The 26786-nt window shown below is 45.7% G+C and overlaps 1 protein-coding gene across 3 annotated transcripts in view; it reads right to left on the minus strand.

Annotated features, from left to right (window-relative positions):
* LOC142590582 (uncharacterized) overlaps nucleotides 1-26786 on the minus strand; it is a 123886-nt gene that overhangs the window by 20179 nt on the left and 76921 nt on the right. For all 3 annotated transcript variants that reach the window (XM_075702887.1, XM_075702888.1, XM_075702889.1), the window contains 3 exons: nucleotides 17867-17980; nucleotides 10981-11045; nucleotides 5634-5891 (listed from right to left, as the gene is read on the minus strand). In XM_075702887.1, the coding sequence (XP_075559002.1) occupies nucleotides 5634-5891; nucleotides 10981-11045; nucleotides 17867-17980 (437 nt within the window). The remainder of the gene's footprint in view (nucleotides 1-5633; nucleotides 5892-10980; nucleotides 11046-17866; nucleotides 17981-26786) is intronic.

Consider the following 26786-nt stretch of genomic DNA (forward strand, 5'->3'; position numbering starts at 1 on the left):
ATAGTGTTTCAAGCCACGTCGACGATATCTTCACATTGGCGTTATGGATTAACGAAGCCTGCCGCGCTTTCGAGAGCACTCTGCCCCTGTGGCTGATAGCGTGGCCCGCACTGGGACGACGCTAGCATTAAAAGTGGCAGCAGTGGGAAGCGAATGCCTTGTCTGCCTCTCGCTCCAACGGTTCACCGAAACTCGAGATTACGCAATCTCCAGTCCAATACTAAACGTGTGGGAAGACAGCTTACATGATGACATGTAAGAGAGGGCACGGCACATGCCTGAGGGACAGCATGGCTGAAAAGCTACTGCTCGTTTTGCAGGTCAAGTCGTGGTTTTCGGGTACAGCGATCACTTGGGATGGATTGCCATCCTGCCTGCCGTATCATCTCGACGACGTGCTATCGGATGCGACAACATGCAAGCCGCGTGACCCGTCATTCCCACTTGGCCGCATGGGGGACATGACGGATTTCCGATTCGTCGACAAGCTTCTTTCGAGAATTACGTCATCGGCGGAACTTCTACAAAGGCAGCACCTCGACACCCATGGCCTCAGAGGGCACGGCACACGCCTGAGGGACAGCATGGCTGAAAAGCTACTGCTCGTTTTGCAGGTCACGTCGTGGTTTTCGGGTACAGCGATCACTTGGATGGATTTCAAGTGATCAATCCATCCAAGTGATCGCTGTACCCGAAAACCACGACGTGACCTGCAAAACGAGCAGTAGCTTTTCAGCCATGCTGTCCCTCAGGCGTGTGCCATGCTCGTTTTGCTTGTACTGCTCGTTTTGCAGGTTGGTTCATGGCCTGATTCTATTTCCTATCGCAGTGACGATACATTTCTCGTAGTTCTGCCGTGCCCTCGCAGATGTCGCGCCATTTTGGTTGACTGCTGGTCAGTGATACTGTTGTTGTTGACATCGGGAGATATTGAGGAGAATCCAGGGCCCCCGACGGAAGAGTATTTGAAGGCCATTCTAGACAACCAGGCAGAAACCGACCGAAAACTTAATTCAATTCAGGAACAAATTGGTGTTCTCTCAGCAAGGACAGAAAAGCTGTCAGATTACCTTGTGGTAATCCAGGACATGACCACAACAATAGATCATCTCGAGGATACTGTCAGGCAACAGGCCAAAAAATTAGTTGAGTCTGAAAACCGTGGGCGGCGTAACAACCTTTTAGTGTTTAGTGTCCCGGAAAAGGCGAACGAAACAGAGTCAGATCTCAGGGCAGCTGTTGCAGATAACATTTTTAAAAAAGAACTAGGTGTCCATGTCACCACAATAGAAAGAATTCACCGTATTGGAAGGAAGAAGCCAGAAAAACATAGACCTATCATAATGAAATTCTATGACAGCAGGGAAAAGGACAGCATTCTAAAGAATTGCAAGAAACTTAAGGGAAAATCTGTTCACGTCAGCAATGATTATGCAAAAGAAACTGCAGATGTTAGAAAGAAACTACGGGAATCTGCCATTGTAGAAAGGGACAACAAGCAAAAGGTGTCTCTGGTTCGTGATAAGCTTAAGATTGATGAGCGTCTATATGCCTGGGATCACAGTCGCAACGAGCGTATTCTTTGCTAAGAACGCCGTGATAAGGGCCGCCATAGCAATCGCAAAGTGTCAGGGGAAGCTTGTAATGACAAGGAGGGCATGCCTTCCTGCAGTTCAAATACAGCATAGCTCAGAATCGTTTCGTTCAATGCCCGCAGTATTCTTAACAAGGTTACTGAATTAGAATGTCTGTTGCTATCTGAGCGACCGCACGTCGTTTGCATTACAGAAACACGGCTCAACAGTGCTATTTCTTGCGACTGCATTATCCCACCTGGCTACACAATGTTCAGGTGGGATCGGGACTCTCATGGTGGTGGTGTGGCCATTATTGTTATATCATCGCTGACAGCCTGTACGGTTATGTGTGACATGTCGGAATCGGTCTGGTGTAAAATCATGTTTTCTGGCATGTCGTACCTCATAGGAGTCGTTTATAGGCCGCCAACTACTTCACCTGATTTTCTAGATATGTTAAATACGCTTCTTTGCTCACATGTAAACAGGAACACCAGGCTAATAATGACTGGTGATTTTAACTTGCCACATATCGATTGGGAACTTATTTCGCCTGGAAATACAGAAATTTCTAGTGCCGAAAAATTATTGGATATCACATTTTTTCATAACTTAAGGCAAATAGTGAAGGAAAACACACGTATAACGTCCCAATCGCAGTCATTGCTTGATTTGGTGTTCCTTTCCCATAAAGTAGGCGATTATGAAATGGCAGTCACCGATGGTATATCCGATCACAAAATCATTTTGCTGAATGTGCTTACTTGTACACCACTGCCTACAAAACCTAATGTACGTGTTGAAATCAAAGACTATGCTAAGGCTGATGATACGTCTATTCTAGATTATTTAGAAAAGTGTTTCAACAAATTTGAAAATGTCTCCGAGGTCGAAACAGTTGAAGATTTGTGGCAGCGCTTTCAAGCTATTATTAAAGTCTGCATAGATCAGTTTGTTCCGACCCGACTCAAGAAAACGAAGCGGAGTAACCCATGGACAACTAGGGATATTGTTCACGCGAAACGGAAATTAAAAAGGCTGCGCAAAGGAAAAGCAGATCCTAGGGAAATACACGCAGTACGTCAGAGAATAAAGGCTTTGTTACTCAGTTCGAAGCAAACATTTTTTAATCGCACTCTAAGTGATTTTCTTAAGACTTCCCCAGAAAAATTTTGGCGTTATTTAGACCGCAGAAAGGAAAAAATAAAGCAAATGACGGTAGGAAATGTTCTAATAGAAGAAAAAGGTGTTATCGCTGATGGATTAAATAAATATTTCCAATCAGTATTCACGCGCAGTGATCGACCATTTCCAGTAGATGATGGGGCATCTTTCAGCGAAAGTTCCACGGATGCTATCAACTTTACTCAGAGGGGCGTATTCCAGCAGTTGCTACAGTTATATGACAAGAAGGCTTCTGGGCCAGACGGAATACCTACTGGCTTTTTGAAAAGGTATGCTGAGTGGATATCATTTTATTTGGTAATTATTTTTCAGAAATCACTAAGCACCCATTCCGTGCCACAGGAGTGGCGTTGTGCTGTAGTTATCCCCATATTTAAAAGTGGCAATCGTACTCTAATGAATAACTACTGTCCTGTATCCCTTACGTCAGTTTGCTGCAAGGTTATGGGACACGTCATAGCAAAGCATATAATTATCTTCCTAGAATCAAATGGCCTCCTTTGCGCATGCCAGCATGGGTTCCGACGGGGACTTTAAACAGTGACACAGCTCATTGAGACATTACACGATTTTTCCAAAGCTATGGACAACCGTGAACAAATGGATGTCATATGCGTCGATTTTGCCAAAGCCTTTGATAAGGTTCCCCATCGTAAATTACTTTTTAAACTGTACAGAGCAGGTATAAATGGCGACGTTCTAAAATGGATTGAAGATTATTTAACTAACCGCAAGCAGGCATTTCGCGTTGATGGTTCCGAGTCTGGTTTTGTAGATGTATACTCAGGAGTACCACAGGGGTCCGTGTTAGGGCCAACACTTTTTCTGCTTTACATCAATGATGTAGCAACCACTTTAGATAGTTCTGCTAAGATAAAACTTTTTGCAGATGACTGCTTGATTTTTGCGCTGGTATCTTGTTTAGAGGATCAGATTAAGCTCAACCGAAACCTTCAGGCGTTTGGGAGTTGGTGTGACAAGTGGGAAATGCGAATTAATTTTGATAAGACTACATACACGCATATCACTGCAAAAAAAGAATATTTTTACTTTTCAGTATGATCTTTCACTATGATATTTCAGTATGTTTCTTGTTTCAAATATCTTGGTGTCTCTATTTCGCATGATTTCAAATGGCACAATCAAGTAGAAAGAGTGTACCCTGCGGCACAGAAGAAATTGGGTTTTTTAAGAGCAAAACTGGGGAAGGCAACAAAAGATGTTAAACTGCTGGCTTACAGATCTCTTATTCGACCATCCCTAGAATATGCATTAGTAGCATGGGCGCCCCATCAAAAGGTAATGTGGGCCAAAATAGAGAAGGTGCAACGCCGGGCGGCGCGCTTTATTTGTTCGAAATATAGAAGGACAGACTCAGTTTCGGCGATGTTAAAGTCTTGCGGTCTTGAATTATTCGAAGATCGGTGCAAGAAGCAGAGAGTAAAAACGTTATTTCAAATAATTCACGGCGAACTAAAAATTAATAAAGATTTGTATTTAAAACCTCCAGGCAGACTGAGCTCCCGCTTAAACCATAGTGAAGCTATTCAATCGTACTTGTCCCGAACCAATGCCTTTCGTTGTTCGTTCTTCCCAGAGTCAATAGAGCTGTGGAACAAGCTGCCTGCAGAAATTGTTCGCAGTTCTGATACTGCATTGTTTACAAATGCAATCAAGGTTCTTTACTAGAACTGTACCATGTGGATATTGTAAGGTGTTTTTCTTTTTTTTTTTCTGTTTGTGTGCGTGCGGCAGCTGGTTGAACATTTGAATACATGTCTTACAATCTGTATATCATATCTTGTATTGTATCCGTAGGACACTGTAGTGCATGTGAATATTTCTTTTGTATCTGGCTGTCTTGTATGAACGTATATGTAACATCCCTCCCTGTTATGACCCTCAACTGAGGGTTGACAGTATTTCTAAATAAAAATAAAATAAATGTTGTCTCGGCACACCCACTCTTTGTACATGCGGCAGATTACTTCTAAAGCACGGTGTGCGGCTGCATATGTGCTCAGCCACGCTTACAGCCAAGCGCAGTCACAACCGAGATGCAAGCCAGAATCGAGACGTGCGCAAACTTACCTCCAACTCTGCCCCCTCCCCCGTCCCCTCGCATGTGCTTGATCACGTTACCACAAGCTCGCTCTCGTCCCCCTTTTCCCCTTTGCTCGCATGGGAAGGCAGCACTCGTGCAGCCACCATCTTTCTTGTCTCACCCTCGCACACAACGACGGTGGATGTCTGACGGTGTGACGCCCCCCGATAAGAGAAATGCACTACGACACACATCGGAAAGTGGTGCGTACACACGTCTGACCTCATTACTCTGCAACACTCTACTGAATGGAGCAGTCATGGATATTCCTATTTCCACATCCCTCATGTACACATGTGATGACATCAGATATATCCTACCTTGGTTTATTCTCTCAAAAACACAGAACTGCCTTTAGTTTCTGATTTACCGTTGTATTAATGGTGAAGATGGCTCTTCATTACCCCAAAGCTATCTGAAAAGTATTCATTTCGCTTCTGGCACTATTCAAATCGTACTATTCGATTCGGACTCAAAAATTAATTTTTGCACACCCCTCATACAGCAGTACGGCAGTGCCACTTTTCCCTCAAGGTAATAACATTTGAACCTCGATATATTGAGCATTGCATATAACGAAGCAAATTAAAATTTTCACAGTGACATCAGCATGTAATGAATATGTGCTAATAATGGAAGCCAGTTGCAACAAATGTATTTTTGTGTCGGGTGAGACTGCTATGTTAAATGAGGTCTCTATCTAATAAACACTATGGTCTATACAGGATAACGACAATCAGAACTGGCTGCACCGACAGACACCCCACCTTCTGCTCTTGGGCAATCTTCTCGAGGAGGGCCTCCTGCTTCTTCACTTCAGGGCCCGCCACGACGGGGGCAGCGGTCCCCGGGGGCTGGTGTCCACCACCAGAAGCAGCAGCAGCAGGGGGCACTGCAACCTTGCCCGACGTAGCCGCAGCAATTTCACGGTCCTCCTTCTTCAAAGCCTCTGGGTCCAAGGCGGCCTCGTCCTTGGGCGGTCGCTCGACCACTGGAGCTGGCTTGGCCAATGGAGGAACCACGACCTGCAAAGAATGAGGGAAATTGGTTCTCGTTCAGACTGAGCCCTGAACCGCAGAAAACACAAGTGATTTCCCTGGGTAGCTGCCGGAAAACGCAATTGCTCTGTTATGTTTAAAAGTCCCTGTCACGAGTATCCCATCCTCGTTGCCAGTGTCACGAGTATCCCATCCGGGTTCGTGAACAAGGGAAGGCTCAAGGCACCCTCCATTAGACAGACACTCCGCAGCATGATATGGTACTGAACGATGACTGACTGCCGCGCAGCCGTGCTCGTCGGTGTTTATTACGGTGCGGTGACCAATGTTTCCTGCCAAGCTTAGCAGGCCACCGAGCCTGGCAGGTGAACCAAGATTATGCCCGAGCGGGCATCACATGCTTGCTACACACCCTTACCCTCAGTTTGTTTGTTGAATAAACGAAACAAACATCCATGTTCAAAATACGAGGCTCTGCCTCTACCCTGGCTGGGTCGACGATGCCTGCTATCCAGGCGAGTAACGGTCCGGTGGCCTCCGCCGTCAAGTACTCTGCCTGGGCACCAGTGTTGACGGGTCGGGTGTGGCAACGCCGGGTGCTGCCTGAGGCAGCTTCGCTCTATCCGGAGGGTCCGTTGTCGTCGGCCTCAAGCGACTGGTGCTGCCGCTAGTCCTCCTGCGGGCTGGAACTCAGAAGTGGCAGTCGACGGTGGTGGTGGCCAGGTCCCGAGGCGAGGCCTGACATGGTCGGCGTGCCTGTGCCACACGGCCCCATCTGGCATGCGGACGAGCAGCGATGAGGCGCTGGCAGGAGACACCACCTGCCCGGCAGACCAGGGTGGGCCAGGACGGAAATTTCTGGCGAAAACTGGAGCTCCCGACTCTGGCAAAGGCCCGGGACGGCACCCTTGGTCAGCAGCCAGCTTCTGCTTCAGCTGCTTCAAAAGTACTGTGGATCGGAGGTCCAGATGCAAGACGTCCAAGGGTGTCTTGACCATCCGACCCAACAGGAGCTCACAGGGGGGCACGGCCAGTGACATCGTGGGGCGTGGTCCGGCACTGAAACAGTATCCGGGCAATCTGCATCCGGAAATCCCCAGTCTGGCTCTTCTTGAACTTGTCTTTGATGGTTTGCACCACCCGCTCAGCTGCACCATTTGAAGCAGGGTGGTATGGCGGAACCATCATCCGGCGGATTCCGTTCTTCGTCAGCCAGGCCAGGTACTCTGTGCTGGCGAAAGCAGGACCATTGTCGGACACGATGACATCCGGCAACCCCTGGTTGGGGAAGACCTGTCGTAGCGCTGCAATGGTCTTGCTTGCTGATGGAGTGGTGAGAGGTAGAACCTCCACCCACTTTGAAAAGGCGTCCACCACCACCAGGAAGTAATGGCCCTTGAAAGGTCCCCCAAAATCCACATGTAGGCGGGACCAGGGTCTCTGCGGGAACGACCAGAGGGTGCTTTCCACATGACGTGAGGCTCGCTGATGCTCCTGGCAGATTTGGCAGCTCTGCACCACATGCAGGCTGGCTTCCAGGTACTCTGGCAGACGAACACCCAGTGCATGAATACAGTTTCGACCCTGCAGCGTTGGCGACGACTCCTTCATTTGGTAAAGGGGAAGTGTTGCCTCCCTGTCGAAAAAACGAATGCTGACCTGTGCCTGACCCTGGACCTGGGAGAGTTGCCCGGAATAGCTGCGCAGCATCACGCCCGAAGCCTTGACGGACACACCGGGGAAAGTACACTTGAAGAGTTTTCTGGCCATTACTGACATGCTGGCCCCTGCGTCCAGCTCCATGGAAATGGGGTGCCCGCAGATTTCGACGGTCAGCATGTATGGTGGCACAGACGATGGTACAAAAGCTTGTGTGCCACATGTCGAAAATTGGCGGGTCCTCAGCCCCGACGTGGAGCCTGGCCGCGGAAGAACTTGAGCCTGCTGCCGCACGCTTGTGTGGTACCTGAGCTTGAATCAGGCTGCTGCTTGCTGTTCGTCCTCCCCCTTCGGCATACACGTGCCAGGTGCCCAGTTTTCCAGCACGTAAATCATTGTGCTTGAGAGAACTGGCACTGTGAAGGGGAGTGGGCACCACCACAGCGACCGCAGGTACTGCCCTTTGTCGCCAACTCATTGACTGCCGCTTCCGCCGACGGTGAGCCAGTCGCACGGGAAATCTCGCTGGCGTCCTTGGCGACAGCTTCCATTGCCAGTGCTGCCTTCACGGTGTCGTCCAGCGAGGGTCGGGAAGCTCCAGGAGTCGCGTCCGCATGGCGGGGTTGTTGATGCCGCAGACGAAACGGTCCCGGAGCAGCGAGTCCAGCTGGTCCCCGAAAACCCAGGCACTCGCCAGCCCTCGTAGCGCAGCAACGAATTGCCTGAGGGTCTCTCTTTCCCGGCGGTTCCGGTTGTTGAAGCGGAAATGCTCCATCAGTGTGGACGGTAGTGGGTTGAAATGCGAGCGCAGTATGGTGAGCAGCTCACCCAGCGTCTTAACGTGTCGTGTGGCTGGCTTGAGAAGGTCGAGCAAGAGGCTGAAGATGCGGGACCCGCAGCTGGCCAGGAAAATGTCCCGCTGTTAGGCCTCGGGTGTGTCGTTTGCCCAGAAGAACACGTGGACTTGCTCCTCGTAAATATGCCAGGCAGACCCATCTCCCTCGAACGGCTCGAGCCTTCCCTACAGCGACATGGCGGCAGCAACGGGGGGCGGTGTTTCGCCGCTCGCAGCAGCGTGGCACGATCCATGGGTACTCGTCGCCAGTGTCACGAGGATCCCATTTTCATCGCCAGTGTCACGATCCTCCCTTGTTTACGAACCCGGGTGGATCGTGACAGTCCCAGCCTCCCTTGGGCAGCTACTGGCGCCGACTGATGTATAGCCCCCAATGCAGCTTCTCCTGATTTTGTGTGCTGGTTGCGAATGTAGGTCCCCCCCCCCCTCTCATGCCTCACTCTTCATACTTGCAGGTTAGAGCAGTGGAAGGGTAATGCGCCAGATGCTTCCAAAACGAAATAATCAGCATGAATGAAAACAATGCTTAATTTTAATGTGTTAGAATTCTTAGGCTAAATCACGCTCTTTCTGGGGGCTAACTATTTATGTATGCATGCATATTTGTATCTATTTTCCCTTCTATCTGGGGGCCTCTGGGTAGTCCGTGGTTGAATGGTTAGCGCATCGGGCTGCTCTGTTGAAGTAACAGGATTTGATCATTGGATCAACATGGATCATTGCGTATGTGCGAGTTTGTACATACGCGCCTCCCTCAATGAGGTGCATTCACGCCGACATGGGTCACTGTACATGCGGAACAGGATAGGCACCGCTGTTCGAAGAAACTTTTTGTTTGGCACCAACTTGGAGCACTGGGTATGAGTCACTTAGTCAGTCGTGGTCTTCAATGAACATCTGCGATGCCAAGTTGGGTAATTAGGTATGTGCCAAGGGGAATGTGCCACTCTACAAAGACGAGATTTTTGCAATGCTGAGCAGAATCGAACTCGCGTCACAATAGTTCATCAAGGACAGCAACCTGATGCAATTTGCAGGGTGTACCAAAAATACACTGGGTATGTGGCACTCTTCAATGAACTTCTCGGCAACCTGGGTCATTGAGTATGTGCCATTGAGGGTGCAGCAAGCGAGGCAACAATTCTCAGCATTCGCAGGCACTCACACACCGCACTTCTCGTCTTGGAAGCCACGTGCAAACTTCTTGGCAGTGCCACTAGATGGCATAGCGTGTCCTGAAAGAAATGGGCGAAGCTCACAGTAAAATTTATTATGAAGAATGACTGAGGAATGTGGAAGAAAGTAAATGGACTGGGAGAATGTTGAAGTATTTATACAGAAAAAATGTGCGTCCTGCAGGACCTTTACTAAAGTTTGTCCAATACAATCACAGTGGAGGCAAAGAAGTAGGAAGCTTACCAGCAAGTATGTGACCGGTATGATGAGCATCATGGCAACAAAGAACTTCAAGCGCAAAATCAGAGAGGCTGAGACAATCTCACGGGTGACGGCAATGAAAAAGGAGCCTGTTCCAAGGAACTACTTAAGAGGAAAAAACAAAATCAGGAAAGAAAATTTATGATAACTCAAAAGAAAGCTTATAACTTTTCAACGAAAGATCAGGATGTCTTAGAACACTCATTTATAAAGTAAGATACAACAAGGAAGAAGAAGCATGTGCTTGCTGCTGTAAAACTAGAAAAATGATGGAGCATGTTTTATTAGAATGTGAAGATATCTGCCCAGCAGTCGATTTAGGCAGCTCTGGCCTCCTTGAAACCCTTGGGTTCAGTGAGAGCAGGGGGAAAGTAAGCATGTCTGCAATATAGATCAGTCAGAGGCGATTGGAAGATCGGTGGATGAAAAGTAGGGAAACGAAAAACAACAGAGGTCTACAAAAACAAAATTCTCAGTAGGGGTTCAGAAAGTTTCATGATGAGTATTCTTCAAGAGTCTTTCTTTTTTTTTTGTAATATAGCTAGGACATTAGGCAATATAGTAGCAAGAGCTTGGTGGCGCAACCCACCACCCCGTTCCAAAAGGGATGCTAATAGCATCCATCTATTCATCCATCCGAAGTGCAAAAGAGGAGCTCAGTTTCCGCATGACGAGTTTCTCGGCGTTCGCACTCCCCGACGCGGAATGCATTTCGGAGACCACACACAGGCTTCGTGGCAACGGCGCTAGATGGCACTAAGTGTTTTTAGGGAAGCGCAAAAGAGGAATCCCGCTGCAGTACATGCCTCACACATAACTCATTCAGATGGTGGCAATATTCATCGTATTCATTCAATGCTAAACACATTACCTTCGGCAGTCATTGTGAGATGGGTTTTGCCACTTTTTTTATGTTCCACCACTACTGAAACGTCGTCACAAGGATGGGGAATCAAATGCATCACCTCATGTGATGCAACAGAGCACTGTGGCCAAATGATCCCTTGCTTCAGGTTGGCATAATGCGAGAGATTTGTGAGCTGGGTGCTTAGTGAATGAAGCAGAAGCAAGTTGTAGCTGAACACGTATCAATAGTTTTGGTGCATCCTCTCAGGGTAGCAGCGAGAATGTTTGAGTTCTTCGCTGCCAGCGGCATGAACTCACCTCCTTGCGAACGGAGGGTTCAACAGGTTCTGGTGGTTCCAGCCGCTTCTCTGCTACTGTTGCTGCTGCAAAAGTGGGTGACATGGGTACTCTGTTATTGATGGACAGGTTTGACAACATACTGGGAAACTGAGCAGCACTATAAAGGACAAAGATGGACATGTACTGTGATAGCATGCAGCACTGATTGGCTTACATTACAACTGTTCGTTTTAAGGAATCTACACTTTTATTTATGGAGAAAACATTGCGCTTGTTAAAAAGAAAAAAAGAGAAGGAGGAGAAAAGCAGAAAGCATCAGAGGACAATAAAGTCAATTGATAGCAGATCTGTTGAGATATGCTGCTCAGACATTTATTGGTTAGTCGACTAGGGCTATCCAAAAAGCAATTGTTGAGCCTGAATCAAATATGAATCAAATAGCACCACTGCACAGTGCCATTTAATAGTGAATTGGACCAAGCTCGAAATATTTTCAGAATAGTCAAATAATAAACCGTTGTTTTCACCGTAAATATAAGATGATGCTCACGTCCTAGTATTCCTAACAATTGCAAGTTTCAGTTACTACAGTGTACATTATGAACTGTCGTTAATTGAAGGATGGATGCAGCATTAGAAACAAAATTAGCAGTTTCTTTGCACACACAGCACTATTTTGAGAGTGTGAATGATCACTGCAGAACCGGTTAAGTCTAGCTTCCCGAGTAACATAGCCAGCTTCATTGCATAAGTGCTCATGTTTGAACGCGAGAGCGTTAAGGGCCCCGCATCACAGAAAATTCGGCATTAGTGTCCGGCCTCCAGCCGTGAGGAAGAGGAGGAAGTTTGGCACGTGACTCAATATCTTCTGAAAGCAAGCTCAGAGGAGTCAAGATATCCAGCGGCAGTGGTGTTACACATGTGATGTAAGGCAAATTAAATGTACACCTATAATTAACTTATGATGAGCGCTGTCTATACTAATTGAAAACGAAGCCTTTGGCAGATTGAGGTGAAGCCCACTTCCAATTTGCTGCCAGGGTTTTCTCACATGAAAGGATTTCCACAAAACATCTTTTCTTTTCGTTGATTATGCTTATTCCTGATGTGTTCCGCACATTTAGATAGAAAATAAACATTTTTTATGGGTATTTACATGTCTTGTCCTTAAAGGGTGAAGTTCAGTGGTGACAGGATGCAAGATTTATCGCGACTATATTTAAACTGTATTTACTTATTAAGCGAGTACATATTACCGAGGTTTTCCTGTAATGGCAATTTTCTAGTGCTCAAAAAGTTTGGACGTCCAGTTTTCTTCCAAAGAACAGAAGAAAACATTATGAGGTTTTATGTGCCAGAATCACTTTCTGATTATGAGGCACGCCACAGTGGAGGACTTCGGAAATTTCGACCACCTGGGGTTCTTTAATGTGCACCTAAATCTAAGTATACGGGTGTTTTCGCATTTTGCCCCCATCAAAATGTGGCCGCCAAGGCCGGGATTTGATCCCGCGACCTTGTGCTCAACAGCCCAACATCATAGCCACTGAGGAACCACGGCGGGTAAAGAACAAAAGTTTTTCAATTTTTATAGAAGGTGATTTTTGTGGGTTATCATCAGTTTGTTAAGGCCAATCTGCATGACAAAAGAAAGCGAGGACCGCACATCCCGTGACTATAAGCAGCATTCCGCGGTGTCATTGTTGACAACCGGGTTGACCGCGGTGGTGCTGACGATAAAGATTCAACGCCGTTTACTGCGTGTTGTAGGTTCTCAAATGGGGAGGCCCACAGCAAGTTCACGAGACCTACATGCAACGCTAGTCTTGTCATGGGTCACTAAAAACTACAAAAAGAGACTAATTTGCACCAATAAATGGTGTTTGAAATGAGGGGCCACCCAACGGTACTTCTCAAATGGTGGCCATGAACAACGGTCATCCCATACACCCACTGTCATTTCCGAGGTGGTTTGTCTGCTTTCCGAGTGTTGTGTGACCACTGCGAATAGATCTCCGTTGATTCGGTAAGAAACCACAATTTTAATTGTCAGCACCCGCTGGAGACAGCTCCGATTAAGCCTAACGGTATAGATGGTGTGGCATTGATGAAAATTAGTCATCAGGAGACGTGACAATGTCCTGCAAGCTGTCGCAGAAAGCTTGTCGCTAAATAAGTTCTCAGAGGTGGCTGATCAGTGATCGTTCACAAGATTACCCGTACGGGTTAGATTGATGGCCACTGAAGCGGCGTTCAGGTCTGTGGGCAACGAGCCGGCAACTACAGCAAGCATGCGTGTCACGTTCATCTGTGTGCTTAAGCTCGCATTTGGGATGAAAGCTCCAAACTAGTATGTGAATCTGTGTGTGTGAACACTCCACACACGCACGCATCCAATATGATCTGCGTGCCTTCCAGTGGCTATTCGGCCCAGTCTTTGCATATGCTTCAGTGCTTTCCATACGCGCTGCTTTTGTGCCAGTAATGTCGTTGCCTGTAGACACTGATGTGTCTAGCGCCAATGCATGCGAAAGCAACCGAGGATACAGCCGAACCCCCTTATAATGGTACTGGCTTTAACAATTTATCAAATCTAACAATGAGCAGCTGATGCACATCAACATTTGTACGTGTTATATGGTCAAATAAGCTGCTTACTACAATGTTCCCATGCCAAATTATTGGCTACAACGATTAAAATCTGGCCACAGAGTGTATGCTCTTAAGGAAAATAGTCACAGATGATTCATTACGGTTCTCCCTAAAGCCCGGGATACATAGAGTGGACTTTCACATCGAACATCGCCTGGCACAAATAGACGCGGTGGGACAATGCCGATGGGTTCGCTGGCATTGCTTACATTCAGCGAAAAACTGGCGGATGTAGCCGCGCGCATTTGTCCGTGTTGCCAGGCACTAGGAATGTGTTTTTGGATAAGAAAAAGAATAATAAATAGGCTTTTTATTGTATTTTTTGTCTTTAATGACTAAACAACTTGGAAAAAAGTTTCATAGAGATGTTTACAAACAATTTCCATACATTTCAAAGAGCTGCAAGCATTCTAGTGGGCTGGCTTTGCGCCGCCTGGCTACGTTCAGCAGTGGCACCGTGGAGCGCAGGCAGAAGGATTTGTGGTTTTCCAATTGTGACTTTAGTTTACTTTGTGGTTATTCATGTTTACTTCAGTTTCACTTACTGTTTTAAAGCCTCCTTCAAACAACAAGCGTTTACTACTGCAGCCGGAGAGGATAGAACTATCGGTATTTCGTGTGAAATGGGCCTCTCAGCGGCTCTCGTTCTTGATGCCCTAGGCATTCTGTGCACAGCCTGGGCCCTCACAGATGCAAACAGCCACAAGACCAGGCGTGGTCGGCTTCTAGCTGTAACCTGTTGTCGCTCTTTTCTCTCAAGGCGCTCGAGCAGAAGGGTCTTGCGGTTGCTGCAGAGCAGGGGTAGTTTCTCACCGAAGAAGCACAAAAGCACGCTTTGCAAGCACGCATGCCGACAGCGAGAAAAAAAGGAACAGCTTCGGGCGCCGCAAACGAGAAATTGTTTCGTCCCCTATACGCGAACCCATATGGGCGGCACCACACACACAAGAAAGACAATAAGAAAAATAGTACAATGCACACACTATCTTGCGCCATGGAACCTTCAATCGGGTTGGTAAAAAGGAACGGCACCGCACTTATAATTATTATCTGTTTCGTAAGCACCCCACTTAAGTTTGCAGAAGAAAAATAAGTTTACACAAATTTGTACTTTTAAACATTCAATATCTGGCTGTAATGATCAACGGGCATCCCTTTCACGTGCAGAAAGCTCGAAAGTAAGGGCTGACGTGGACAATCTGTCTCGTGCAGCACATTGCAAACGGAGCAATGTGTATCGTGGCTGCCTCACTAATTGGGAGATCGCGAGACACAGTGCATGGGTGACGCTTGCGCACGATTCACAGCAGCCACTGCAAACAGAGCTCCGCTAGTGCAGCACTTTGCTTTCATGTATAGTATCATTGGACATGCTTCCCGCATGCCATCGGTGAACAGATGACACGCGCTACTCTGGCACTAACTCGTAGCCGTTGTTTCCGCAAAGCAGCACTAGGCTTTTTTTCTCAAGCTTTCACCTTACCCTCCTCCTCCACTTTCCACCTCAAGCTTTCACTGCAACCTCCTCCTCTGCTTCCCTTCTTGCACTCCCTTTGCCATTCATCCCCCGCTGCACTGCACATTCTCTCTTTCATCCTTCCCTCTGCTCGTTCGCTTGGTTATGCCGATGCTCAACGCAGGAATGGGCACTTAAGAGGTGTGCTCCAAAATACGCTAAATCCCTGGGGGGGAAATAAACAACATGGAGCCCTTTCTTACACCTGCCTTTGCGTCGCACACACGAAGCCTACACACGTTAGCCTACACATTTGTGGGCTAACCTCTGCATGTTCACCATTCCCAATTGTTGTACTCGAGCAGCTTTTCTAAAAATTACCGTATTTACTCGCATAATGATCCCACTTTTTTGTCAAAAAATTGACGCTAATTCAGGGGTGTGATCATACACGGGTTAAATTTCCTGTTAAAAGAAAACTTCTTTTTTTTCATCGCACGTTTATCCCACGTTTGCTGCGGGATGACAACACGTCAACAAATAGGCGGCTGCCGCTGTAACAGTGACACCAAAACAAGAAGTGGCTGCTGGTGGAGCAAGCCGAATGCGATTTATTCTTCTCCAGAGTACATTATGCGCATTGAAACAGTTTCTTCCATATCAGTAATGAATAATATTGTTAATATCGGCAAGTTTGTGGCAATAACATAGCCATGACCACTTTGAGAGGACAGAGACAGATGGGCGTGCTTAGCTGCCAGTTACAGAAACCCATGGCGGGCACGCTGTGGAAACTGTGGCCATTTGTCTTCACTACTATCTTAATACGGCAAGCTTACACTATGGGTGGGCGAATATCTTAGCTGTGTTACAAGCGCCGGCGTATGAATGGGGTACACTACTAATGTATCAGTGTAAACCTGGCTACTATCGTTTCCGCTCACGATTTGTTGCGTGCCCATGAGTGCAGACAATAAGAATCGAAAATCGCCTTTTTTGTTGCTGTTGACCACAGCCGTTATAAAGCCTACAAATAATAAAGCCAAGGCAAGTTTGGTCTTTTTTTTCATGGAAGTGCGGAAAGTGATGAAAAAAATAAAATGGGGCATCTGCTTAAGAATGTTTGGTGCATGCAGACTGGTTGGTATGTTTGAAGAGTTGTTCACGTAGCAATCGATAGTTGGTAAGCATGATCATCATTAGCTAGACTTGGCACACGACATATTGCTGCAGCAAGTTTGGGGTGCTATCACTACACGGGAAAGAAAAAAATTGAATTTTGACGACAAAATTCAGGGGTGCGATCATTACGCGAGTGCGATCATTGTGCAAGTAAATACAGTAACAGGAGCACGAAAGATATGTTTTAGCAGATAGATGTGTGCACACACCATCCCTACTGCCATACTTCAACGAATGTTTCTTGAACGCAGTTGCATGCATTTTGGTACAGCAGTCGACAGAGTACGTCAACATTTCGCATCTGCAAGAATGAAAAAATCAAAGTTGGCCCAAAGCTAAAGCCTCCTTGGTAAAGAGGCACTGCTACACATTTTGAACACGGTAAGAAAATGTTTGCAGTTTATAGCCAATGCTGCCACAAACATGAAGGCCAAATTTCATACCGCTGCGTGGTGCAGAAAGCCCACAATCTCAGATAAGATATTGCTCATTAAACTCTCTAAACTTCATATTATGCCTCGACTATGACATTATAAACCCCTGCTGCAGCTCACAGATGCCAGCCACTGGGCGATTGTTCATAATTGTAAATCATTTTGGAGAGAAAGCTCGTGCACATGTGAACACCCCTCCATTCTTCGGACAAAAGGGAAACAGTGGTCCCCACCCATCCTGTCACTGTACCTTTCTTGCTTTGCACCACCTTTGTGAGATACCAGACTTGAAGGGTTGCCATAAGAGCAATGCAGAACCAACTAAAAAAGGAGCAGCAGGCAGGACAATGTTGTCAGTGCTACCCCCTCTGAGGAAACATTGTGTTGAGGAGAAATGGGTAAAGTAAACACTGCAATCTTTGTATATCTACATTATTATTAAGGTCCTTTTGAAGAATCTATATGGAATATATCAATTGAAAGCCATCACCTTTACTCCAGCATGTTCTCAGCTTTGAAAAAAAGATCTCAGAGCTCACTGATACTGGCAACTTGCAGAGGTCGCACAACTAGGTTGGTTATGCGACTGGTCGCAAATCGTCGCTTTGGTCAAAAAGAGACCATTTGCTTTTCAGTCACGCGGTCAGTTGCACAACCTCTGCCAATAGCAGATGCGAATGCGCCCTTACAGGTCCTTTTTAAGTCTAGTCATTTGTTTTAGCTCGCCTGCCTTCAAACATATTGTCACATATTAGTGACGGCAAAGAACACAGTAGCAATACTACTGTGAATGACAAAACTAACTTTTATTGGGCGAACCTGTGTCCACAAAAACAGGCTACACTTAAACCACAACGATAGCGGCAAACACAATCGGAGATCGGCGAAATCTGATCAGCTAGTCAAGCAAGTCGGCTTTTATACATCAGTCATCATAGGTTCCAGAGTAGTCGCTGGTGCCCGCGCGTCTTCCAGAAAGTTGTACACCATTTATGTCACGCGTACATGAAATCGTATTACACAAGGTTAGCTGACAAAAGACAGCGGAGAGAACCATCGATAACATTCGAGGAACTTCTGATACATGCAGGTACGTCCAGCGCTGTGCGATAACATCTGTTAGGTGGTGAAACGTGGTCACACAGTAAAGAGAAACAAGTACACATGTCAATATACTTACGCTGTACGGCCTTGGGTGACAGAGCAGCTGCAGGTGGAACCACATCGGCCTTTGGCGACAGCGGCTTTGCCAGATCAGGTCCAGGTGAGGCATTGGCCAACTTGACATCTTTCGCTACACCAAAATAGAGAAAGAATCGCAGAACAATGCAACCGGTGCCCAGGATGACTTAGTTTTCAAGCTTTTCGTTCGCCTCACTAAGGAGCCCAAACATGCCCAATTAAGAAAAGCTGCATTGTCAAGGCCCTTCACAACATTCTAGTGGACAGTGTGATCTCACAGACTGACTCTGAGCAAAATTTACCTGTTGTGTCTGCATTCCACTATAGTAAACTCTTTCCCTACCATGCCAATTAGGTAGTGTTAGCCCACTATCGATGTTGTGAAACGTCGCTTTCGAGACCTTCCGCACCGCTCACGGAAACACTGTGCCATTGGGCGTGAAGGAGAACTATATCTTTGTTTTTTTCCTGCCAGGCAATTACTTTTGAACATGCTCCGAAGTTTCGTCATCGTCGAAGTTGAAAGAAAAAATGTCCGCCTCCAAGAGCGGCAAGCATGCTTCGAAAGATTGCAGATCTCGCAATTCCGATGTGTCTGCAGCTGATTTTATCAATGGCTCGAGCAGCAGCGAGTCTGAGGATGCTACCTTTTTGTTGGACTTCGACTCCAAGAGCAACGACATCACTAGTTAGCCCTTAACATGGGCAGCCACAGCCCGGCAGGCCCACTTGTAGTGCTTACAGTTAAATTTGTGTAGTGCAATACTAGGGGCTGTACGAATATTCAAAGATTTCAAATATTATCGAATATTACATTTTTAATATTCATATTCAATTCTAAAGCTAGGTACCATATTTACTAGCATAATGATCGCACTTATTTGTAAAAAAAATTTACGCAAATTCAGGGGTGCGATCATTACGTGGGTTAAATTTCCCACAAAAAGAAAAAAATTCTTTTTTCATCCCATGTTTGCTACGGGATGACAACAGGTCAACAAGCAGGCGGCTGCCGCTCAACAGTGCGGGACACCAAAACAAAACATGTCGGCCGGCAGAGCAAGCCGAACATGCCGAACGCGCTTTTTTTTCTGCTCGTGAGTACATTACGCGCATTGAAACAGTTTCTTCCATATCAGTGATGAATAATATCGTAAATATCGGCAAGTTTGTGGCAATAACATAGCCATGTCCACTTTGATGGGACAGAAACAGAGGTGGGTGCGCTTAGCTGCCATTGACATAGAAACACAAGGCAGGCATGCTGCGAAAACTGCAGCATCTATCTTCACTACTATCCTAATACGGCACGTTTCCGCTAAGGGATTGGCGAATATCTTAGCTGTGTTACAAGCGTCGGCATATGAATAGGGTACACTTCTAATGTATCAATGTAAACGTGGCTACTATCGTTGCCACTCTCGATTTGTTGCGTGCCCAGGAGTGCAGACGATAAGAATCGAAAGGCGCCTTTTTTGTTGTTGCTGTTGACCACAACTATTATGAAGCCTACAAAAAATAAAGCCAAGGCAAGTTTGGTTGAAGCTTTCTTTTTTTTTTTTTCATGGAAGTGCGGAAAGTGATGAAAAAAATAAAATGGGGCACCTGCTGAAGAATGTTTGGTGCATGCAGACCGCTTGGTATGTCTTCAAGAGTCGTTCGCGTGGCATTCGACAGATGGTAAGCGTGATCATCATTAGCTAGACTTGGCACATGACATACCACTGCAACAAGTTCGGGGTGCGATCATTATGCGAGTAAATACATTATTCAAAAGTTTTCTAATATTCTAATGGATACGAATATTCGTAACTAATCGAATATATTGCTGGCTATGCGGCAGCAAACATGGTTTTTATCGTTTATTTCTGTCTAATTTAAGAAAGTGTGTCTGATCTAGTGCTGAATTTTGTGATAATTTCAAACTGCTCGCGAAATTTCGCTTGTAAAACACGCTTAGCCACTGGACATTGAAGCTTCGCAGGAAACCCAGCCTCTCAGTAGCAAGGGGCAAGGGTTTGCAAACAGCGAGGGTGTACTCCTTTGCAGGTGCCAGCCCCAATCCTGAGCTTGTTGCTTGACAGCAAATGCAAATAGTGACGACTGGCACAGGGTCAAATGGATGCCGTATAATAAGGCACAGGTTGGCAAGAACAGATAACTGGCGGAAATTACTCAAGATACAAAGCTAACATGAGTCCCATACACAATCTTTTAGTATAACGGCTTACCAGTTTAAGTTTTTTACCAATGACAATGTGATTGCAATATTCCAACATGTTAAAATAAACCGCCTTGCTAACAAATGCACATGCATATCATTAGTCGACATTCGATTCGATATTCAATGCTAAGTATTCAGAAATTTTGATGTTCGCACACCCCTATGTAAGACCTGTTTAATAAAAATTTTTTATTTTTTTTAACCCCTATATATCTCATAATTTAAAAAAGAATATTCTCAAGTAGACGCAAGCATGTCTACTAATTTTCAATTTTATCTCACAATCTTGATTCTGGTAATTAATAACTATTTTATGACATACATCTCGTTAATAAAACTTTTATGCGTGAAAAGTGCATTCATTCTGCTTTTTGTTTACATATTGCATAAAATATGCTGTATGCTGAGTGCTGTAGTTCCTTCAGAAAAAAAATATCTAGCGTAACCTGCAAAAAACACCTATTTTCCCTACAGTAGGGAAAGAGTTAACTTACCATGTTTTCCATGTGTGCACATGTGTGTGTGCGCGAGTGCCTTGTTGAGCATTCTGCTTTTCAGTGTCCGATACCGGGGGCTGTATGACACATTTCGTTGCAACATGTATTTTGTACTACAGTGGAATCTAGATAATTCTAACTCAAAGGGGACCAAAAATTTGTTCGAATTAAAGGGACCCTGAAACAATTTTGACGATCTCGTACAAACATATTGAGTCGTTAGAGTACGTCCTTCTGATCATTAATTAATGCATCTAAGTGCTGCGGGTAAGGCACATTATTTATTATGTGGTTTTAAAGATGTACATCGCTGCCAATTGCAGCACACCACTTGGCTGAATTTTCAGCCACTCCTAACCATTTGACATAAATTGCCCTAATGACGCTAGTGGGGTGAGCTATTTGAATGGCTGCCCAGCACACGTCATCGATCATTTTTCCAACTTTATGATGAACAAATGTTGTTCGCAATAGTTGGAATGTTAGTTAATTTGTTTCTATAAAAAGAAAGTAACAAAAAGAGACTGCACAAGGATAATTTCTCACTACACTTAAGCACCTCTAACACAAAGCAAGTGCCGTCTGCTTGTGTTGCAATGTGATTCGTGTTGACAAGAGCTCCGTGGTCAGTGTTTATCTCGATCTTTATTTTCGCAAGCACCATGGTTCACCCTTGTTTCGTTGTGGGCCACAAACATAGCAACTGCCAATATGTCAAGCTACAACATCACGTAGCACTCGTCTGCTGCCTTTGCAGAGGGCTGCAAGGCAGCAGACGAGCGGAGTGGCTGCAGTGCCTCAGACTGCCGCTATCCGATCGGTGCCAGGATTTGCACGTTTGAGGCCGTCACTTTACGCCGGAGGATTACTACCACAATAGTGTTTCGTATGTCCGGTATTTGGGTAAATGCAAGCGAAAGTGAATCGGGCCTGCCTGTTTGACCGTGTCTTTTCACAGGATGAGCAGAAGCGCAAATGTGAATGGTCTGCACGGTGCAGCCACCTGGTGGCAAGAGCTCAACCAAACACAGTAGCTGTAACGAAGTCTGTTCTAGATTGCTGTGGGTGTAAATTTTCCTCAGGAGCGCAATTGTGAAAACGCTGCTCTTGTAAATGTTTAAAATGTTTTACACTTGGTTAAAGCAATATTAGCTCTTTGGTTGGTTAAGCTCTGTGCCACCAGGTGGCAGAACCATACGGACCAATAAGGCCGCTCACATACGTCGATGCAAGAGCTCCCAGCTTGAGTTTATGCCTCGACTGATCCGTCAAAATGCCATCTCGCCTGTGGTTACCAGAATACCAGACACGCTTGGCACTGCGACAGAATGCTCGCAATGCTTTGCTGGTCACTGCTTCGATAACTTTCGCTTGGGGTCGGCTGTAAAGCTGCTGGTGGAGAGGTTAGAGAAGCTTCACATGCTTGCTCCTAGATAACCGGAAGTAGACGACATGACATGCCATCATGACACAGAGCCAGTGAAGGCAGAGCTTAGCCCCGATCACTCGGTGAACGCGTTGAAGAGAAAATCCATGGCAATAGAGAAGGATAACTTGTAATCGTCCAGAACTCTCTTCATGTTAGACACTTCACACTAATTGTGGTGCGAATGATTAACTGTACCTGTACCCTACGTGTCTACAAAATTTCTCCGAAGCGTTTCAGAGGCCCTTTAAAGGAAGCTAATTGAATGGAGGACTTACCTACAGTGGTGCATGTGCGCTGAGCTAACACATGAGTGGGAAGTTCCACAACATCTATTCACACGCATTTACAAATTACAGTCAGTTATTAGGCGTATCGGTGCTCGTACTGTGATGGGAGACCGCGGGTGCACGCGTGAATAATTAACCATGTCCACACCATGTCCCGTGACAATTATCCCTTCCAACTTCTGGTACGCTTCATCGCATACGACTGCTGTAGTGGGGCGAAGTTGACTTTTGGGAACTGGCACTAAGCAATGCACCACGCTTTCCGCGCTCCGAATCCATTGGCAAGGATTACAAATGCGGAGTCGGCGCCATTGCCAACAGTGGCGAATTGTTTCAACGAAAAACACGGCACCTAACAGCAAGAAGCTTGGTAGCGAACGTCGAAGTACCTAGGCCTAACATTGCCGCTGTGTGGCCACGGCTGCAGGCGGATCTGCGTGCGAGAGCGCCGGCCCGAGGCGGTACGATAATCAAAATGGCAGTAGTGGTGGCTTTGATTAATGCTGTTTTGGATCTGCGTCATAGCAAAAGGTTCGGAAAATCTGACGGCGAAGGTTAGTCGCGTCCAAAATTTCAGACGTTCTTATACATCGACTCTATGGGTACATGGCAGTGCCGCAACACTAACAGAAGTAATCGGTGATGCACGCATGCACACATTTGCGCACAAATTTCCTCCACAGTTCTATCTCTCTCTCTTTTTTTGGCGGGAGTCTCTCCTAAGTTCTTCCTCTATGGCGGGGTCATAGGAATGCTGGTCGGAGTTGCCACTGCGTGATTGTGATTTGGCGCACTGGTGAGAGCATTGTCGGAGCACAGTATGTACGAATTAACCGTCCCAGGTGCATGCACATTCAAATTACTGGGTGTTTTCGCCCATTGGAATGCACATAAATTTGATGGGACCACAGTGCAGGTTCAAATAAACCAAACGTTCGAATTAAGCATGTTCGAATGAACGAGACATGTTTTTCACTCTACTCCTGTGATAACTCTTTTTGGGATTGCAGTGTGTTGAAGCAAAACTAAATAAATAACTATGAAGTAATTTGCTTGGGCTCCAATTGTTCTTTTAGTGTGATGCCCGCTATTGCAAGCATACTTAACCTCATGCAGCCCAGCCTTCATATTTGATACGCAGAATTTGATGCCAAAAAGCTCCCAATTCAAGTGCTGGAAACCCAAGTTAGAGCCCACACTGGCGTTTTTGATATGCTGGAGGAAGTTTTCAGTTGTGGATAGTTCAGTAAATGAATTACTAATTAAGTAGTAATTACTGCAGTAATTCATTTTTACTCAATTATCATTTCACTGTTGTTTTTTCGTACCAATATATCTCTATGGCCAGAAATAAATGTGAACAAGTTGTAATAATTTTCTTTGATGTGGAATGCTGTTTGGGTTTAGTGGGATTAAACCTCAATATAACAAACTTCAATAATGAAATTCTCGATACAACAAAGTATTTAGCTTTTTATAACTTCTTGTCTGCGGAACACCATGTATATTGAATGTCAATATAAACAAGTGTGTTTATACATGCCTTCAACATAATGATATTTCACTGCCACTGCAAGCAAATACCGAGATAATAAATAGAAGCTTCTGCAATCAGAATATTATATACAGCTACAAAATGTGTTATACAAACGAAGATACAGAAAGAGGTTCCAGAGCACAAAGCTGTAAGGGGACCTCCTGTTAGTGCATAAAACTAATAATATTCACAGCAAGGTAATACGTGAGATACACAAAATAGTAAAAGCAGAAAATAGAAAAAACACAATAATACTACCCAATTCCATAAATACAAATGAGTTTGTGCATATTACTCTAACGTACAAAAGAATAATAGAGATTATGCTGATAGATAACAATACAACAAAATATAAGTATTATAGACTTTTTACAAAGTATATTTAAAGAAATGAAAAGAACATACAGAATATAAGTGGTGTCTAGTATGTTATACAAGCATAACTCAGAATTTAGTGCATAAGTGTTTCTGTGAAAAAGGCAAGAAGAAATCAACCATGTACTAAAAAAGTAAGAACTTCCTTTTTAAAATGAGATAATGAACTGGTCTGTTTGATGCGAGCCGGGAGGCGATTCCAAAATGATATGCAGCAGAAGCAGATTGTTTCTCTTGCATAGTTAGTTCGAATTAAAGGTAAAAGCTAATTATGATAGCAAATCTAGTTGTATTATCGTTAACAAGCTTGAATCCACTATGTTACATGGCAAGAGGTTATTCATGGATGGATACAATACGATTACAGCATGAAATTTTTACAGTGCAGCAATTGATAATTGCGAAGTAGTTGAGAGGCACTGCAACAAAATGGACTGAAGGTGAGAAGGTGAAGGTGAGCGCGTCTCAGATGAAGACTCGCACCGCGGCCGCACTGTAGAGGAAGTCGCGAGGCCTTTGTCACTGCAAGCGCCAATCATTTACGAAATTGTGAGAATTGCAGCTTCCTCACTGTTGTTGTGCAAAGTATAAACAGGATATAATGATCAAAATTTTGCCTTCTGGACGGCATTCTCCATGCAGATTAATCGTGAAATCGTCCTATCGCACCCCACACGCTGTATGCTTTGGGTGCAAGTGAAAAACATGCGAGGATGAGCCGAGAAGGATTGTAGCTTGATAAGTGCCGTCTCCCCGCACGAGCAAGGGGAAAAGGTGTGAGGGCACCATAGCACGATCAAGCGTGCGTGAGGGAGGCTAGCTGCTTGGCGCATGTCTCCTTTTCCAAAGAGGCCGCGGCTGTCAGCACAGCTGAGCACATACGCAGTCTGCACGCCCTGTTTTAGAGGTAATCCGCCACGTTTGCAGACTGGGTGTGTCGAGATGGCGTGGTGGCATCATGTGTGCCGTCTTCCGGTGCATTTAGTAATGAGGTTGCCCAATCTCGATTTTTGGCATTGAAGCAAGAGGCAGACAAAGCACTCGCTCTCTGCTGCAGGCGCTTTTCATGATAGCATTGTCTCACTGCTGGCAACACTACCAGCTGCGGGGACGGGGTGGACACAAAAGTGTGGCTGGCTTTGCCTTGTGCCGCCAATGTGAAGATATTGTCGACACAGCATCAAACCACATCTTTGGCAGTCGACTCTCAAATTCAACTAAATAAATTCTTTCTCACCGAAATTTGTTTTTTACAACTGCCCAATAATTCAGAGAATTCTACGGCCCCTTTCGAGTCAGAAAAATTCATCAACAGCTGTACTTCCTAGCATAAAAGGTCGAATTTCAATATAGCAAAATTTTTATACATATAGAGAAGCAAAGTGTCGATTTTGCCAACTTCGTCGTATCGAGGTTCAACAGTACATTACGGCAGAGTCCTTTCAGGGCTAGTGCCCATCGTGTTTCATCCCGCTTTGAATGTGTGCTTGTGGTGCATGTTGGTCTGCAAAGCATTGTTAAGCTTTTCATTTCCCTTTCTTTTCTTTCCTCTCGAGAGTTGTGCTGCTTTACGAGCTGTGGGTATAGGATAGCAGGCTGTTGAGTTCCCATCTATCGTTCTTAATTCAATAGGTTTAAGGAGGGACACGGGTCTTAAAAATAGAAAATTGCGGGGAAAAAAAGCGATTTTTCGGAACTAGTTGTTTCGGCATCTGTAATGCCTAATCTACACCGTATCAAAATGATTTGCCCTGAAACGCACTCTAGGTGTCCGAAAAAGTTATTTTGACAGCGCGGACGGTGAGAAACAACCCCAAAATCACGCTGAAACACCATAGTTCACGGAGCTATTTCTCGTCTTTCCCACCGCTGAGCGACGCCATCTTGGTATCGTTCGAAAGCTCAAAGTTGGCTATTGTATGCTTTTCAGTTCCTTGCATCTTCACCACCAGTGGCCACGTAGAAAAAGCGCAACCGTAACAACAATCAGGGACCAGTCTCACGAAGCTTGCAATGCACACGGCCCTCCTATTGGCTCAGTGCGCCAACGAGATGAGAAACGGCTTCTGATTGGCTGTTGCTATGGCAACTAGGCCTAGCAGACGAGTTTGTCTACCAGGCCTGGCAGTGGGTCAATTCGAAAACCGCTGATATGCCGTTTCTTTGTTCATCGTATTAAGAATGTAAGCGGCAAATCGACCCTCACTAAAAGAAAGAAAAGATTGAAACTGGACACGTGTCCGCGAAAAGCGAAGTGCAAGCCGTGTCTGCTTCCTATGGCAAGAAGGCGGAGGCGGTTATTCCAAGGTTCAGACAAGCCGACAAGATTGCGCTACAGATAAGTCACTGCGTCGGTCGCGCAATCTTGTACCGCATCGACAATAACGCAGTCGGTGAAGTTGAACACTGCACTCTATCCCTGCGTGTAGGTTTACTTGGGAGACCGCAGACGATGTGCCGATGCCTATTCACGTGCCTCTCACACGTACGTGGGTTCGTGCTGGTGCATTCCAGATTCTGTTAGGAGCCTGTACGTGCACCTATTGTCTACATCAGCGAAAGAATTTTG

This window comes from Dermacentor variabilis, chromosome 8, assembly GCF_050947875.1.
Source record: "Dermacentor variabilis isolate Ectoservices chromosome 8, ASM5094787v1, whole genome shotgun sequence".
Classification (NCBI taxonomy): domain Eukaryota; kingdom Metazoa; phylum Arthropoda; class Arachnida; order Ixodida; family Ixodidae; genus Dermacentor; species Dermacentor variabilis.